The 2,870-nt window shown below is 38.9% G+C and overlaps 1 protein-coding gene across 1 annotated transcript; it reads left to right on the top strand.

Annotated features, from left to right (window-relative positions):
- The first annotated feature begins 208 nt into the window (after positions 1-208).
- Positions 209-2,645, top strand: LOC104736846 (small ribosomal subunit protein bS1c). The gene is made up of 7 exons (XM_010456914.3): positions 209-820; positions 946-1,221; positions 1,300-1,380; positions 1,488-1,769; positions 1,841-1,951; positions 2,033-2,119; positions 2,376-2,645. The coding sequence occupies exons 1-7, from the start codon at positions 518-520 to the stop codon at positions 2,484-2,486; spliced, it is 1,251 nt and encodes a 416-aa protein (XP_010455216.1). The 5' UTR covers positions 209-517; the 3' UTR covers positions 2,487-2,645.
- The last annotated feature ends 225 nt before the right edge of the window (positions 2,646-2,870 follow it).

Raw genomic sequence — 2,870 nt, 5'->3', positions numbered from 1 at the left:
CCCTATGAACATGCTTCTTCTTCTTCTATTGCTATATTAGGAGGACCAGTACATTTTGATCGTGATGTAGTTGTTCTTTTCTTTCCCATATAAAGATTTTGTTTGTCTAAATTCATCTTCTTCACCCAAAACAGTGTTTTCATCTGATACCGACATCTACAAGAACAAGACATTATAAAGCAATTAAACCATACTCAAATGCACATATCCAGACCCAATTGCACAATCTCTCAGTTTTCAAGACCAATATGTAAATGTTTGGGTTTAGACTCGAAATCTAAGGTTAGAGTTTGCCAGGTTTTCTAACGTCACGCTGTTTAGATAACTAAAAGACGGCATGTAGTTAAATCCAAATCATGCTGTTTAGATGACTAAAAGACGACACGTAGTTTCAATCCAGATCATCATCTCTAATTGTTTTTGTATCTTCCCTTATCTAAAACCCAACGATAAAACGCAGGAGCCATAGAAGAAGAAGAGATAAAAAGTTATCTCGGTGAGTGAGTGAGACTCAACAATGGCGTCTTTGGTTCAGCAATTCACGGGGTTGAGGTGTTCTCCACTCTCTTCCTCTTCTAGGTTATCGAGGAGAGCTTCCAAGAACTTTCCGCAGAACAAATCCACCTCCGTTTCTCCGACTATTGTCGCCGCTGTAGCGATGTCAAGCGGTCAAACAAAAGAGCGTCTCGAGCTGAAGAAGATGTTCGAAGATGCTTATGAACGGTGCAGAACTGCTCCTATGGAAGGTGTTGCTTTCACTGTCGATGATTTCGCAGCTGCTATTGAACAATACGACTTCAATTCCGAAATCGGCACTAGGGTTGGTCTAATCTCTTTTTCTTACTTTTTTTGTTTTTATTAAAAAAATTCGCCTTGTGTTATATATGAAAATGTTGGTTCTGTAGAATTTGCGTATCTCATTTGTGGTCAATGATGTTGTGTTAGGTAAAAGGAACAGTGTTCAAGACTGATGCAAATGGTGCATTAGTTGACATTTCTGCAAAATCATCGGCTTACTTGTCAGTAGAACAAGCGTGCATACATAGAATTAAGCATGTGGAAGAAGCCGGTATTGTCCCTGGTATGGTGGAAGAGTTTGTCATCATTGGTGAAAATGAAAGTGATGACAGTTTGCTATTGAGCTTAAGGAATATTCAATACGAACTTGCTTGGGAACGATGCAGGCAGCTTCAGGCTGAGGATGTTATTGTCAAGGCTAAGGTACGTTTGTATCCTACTTTTGCTACTCTTGTTGTTTCTTTTTTTGTTTTAATCTTAGCAATTGGATTATATGCCTAGGTTATTGGTGCCAACAAAGGTGGATTGGTCGCTCTTGTGGAAGGTCTTCGTGGATTTGTGCCATTTTCTCAGATTTCATCGGTTAGTATTGTCTCACAACTGTTAAGACAAAACACGGATTCTTTGTTGATTTTAAGACAACAAACACAACCTGATATGTTTTTTTCTACATTTTTTTGTTTGGCCAGAAAGCAGCAGCTGAAGAGCTTCTTGAAAAAGAAATACCTCTTAAGTTTGTGGAGGTTGATGAGGAACAAACAAAGCTAGTCCTCAGCAACCGTAAAGCTGTAGCAGACAGCCAGGCTCAGCTTGGAATTGGGTCTGTGGTCCTTGGAGTTGTTCAGAGCTTGAAACCATATGGTGCCTTCATTGACATTGGTGGAATAAATGGGCTTCTTCATGTCAGTCAGATCAGTCATGACCGTGTCTCAGATATCGCAACTGTTCTTCAGCCTGGTGACACATTGAAGGTCCTCTACTGATATTCTTAAGATTTTTGTTTCAGATGTTAAAACAACAGTCCCTAACTTATAATGTATAGGTTATGATATTGAGCCATGACCGTGACAGAGGAAGAGTAAGTCTCTCCACAAAGAAGCTGGAGCCAACACCTGGTGATATGATTCGCAACCCAAAACTTGTTTTTGAGAAGGTAACTCTTATTTTCATTGATATACTTTCCCGATTTTTCTCTTTTGTCTCAATCATTGCGACACTTTCCTCCTCTCCCAAGGCTGAGGAGATGGCTCAGACATTCAGACAGAGAATCGCGCAAGCAGAAGCTATGGCTCGTGCTGACATGCTTCGTTTCCAACCGGAGGTATGATTACCCACTTCTCTGATCTTGTTTATTAATTCTTACTGATTTCTTATTGCAATCAAGCTCTAAAGATTGGCGTACATGTTTAGTAACTATCTAAGATACTTTTCATTTTATCTTATCACCACAACTGAGTTATTGGATTTCGAAAATTATGCTGTTCTTTTCGATATGTTGATTTGTTTAACCGAAGATAATCATAGAAGCTTTAAGGTCGTGGAGGATAATAAATTCATGGTTTTGTGTGTTTAAGCAGAGCGGACTGACACTGAGTTCTGACGGGATACTAGGACCACTCGGATCTGAGTTACCGGATGATGGCGTGGATCTAACTGTCGACGACATCCCTTCTGCAGTTGATCTTTAGATTCTGAAGCTTTAGTGTACTTTTTGATACACAAAAACACCTCCTTGAGCTCATATGTAGTTTACTCTGACAAGTGACAAGACATTGTCCCGTGTGTATGTTTTCTTTTGTAATCGATATATTATATTCTATCACAACAACGTCAAGAAATTAGCAAAAGGCTTGGCCCAAGACCAAACAGAGGTGTGAGGACGCGGCTTATGCCTGAAAGCATCAATCTCAAAGAAACAGAATTGTTAAATATTTAGAAGTAATTAATAAGAATTTAACTATAAGTCTACTATTGGATATGACTTGAATTAGATTGGGCATATCAATTTAGGTCCAATCAGATTAGGATTAAGTAGGGTTTTATCTACCTATATATACTCTTGTTAATCTAGC

Source organism: Camelina sativa, chromosome 13 (genome assembly GCF_030686135.1).
Source record: "Camelina sativa cultivar CO46 ecotype springtype chromosome 13, ASM3068613v1".
Lineage (NCBI taxonomy): Eukaryota > Viridiplantae > Streptophyta > Magnoliopsida > Brassicales > Brassicaceae > Camelina > Camelina sativa.
This window is presented reverse-complemented; position numbering and strand designations above follow the sequence as displayed.

What these genes read in the sequence shown, in the direction of transcription:
- LOC104736846 (XM_010456914.3), top strand. Translation starts at nt 518, where the DNA reads ATGGCGTCTTTGGTTCAGCAATTCACGGGGTTGAGGTGTTCTCCACTC. An exon ending in CATTTTCTCAGATTTCATCG is followed by an intron (nt 1,381 to 1,487) that starts GTTAGTATTGTC and finishes TTGTTTGGCCAG; the next exon opens with AAAGCAGCAGCTGAAGAGCT. An exon ending in AGCCTGGTGACACATTGAAG is followed by an intron (nt 1,770 to 1,840) that starts GTCCTCTACTGA and finishes TATAATGTATAG; the next exon opens with GTTATGATATTGAGCCATGA.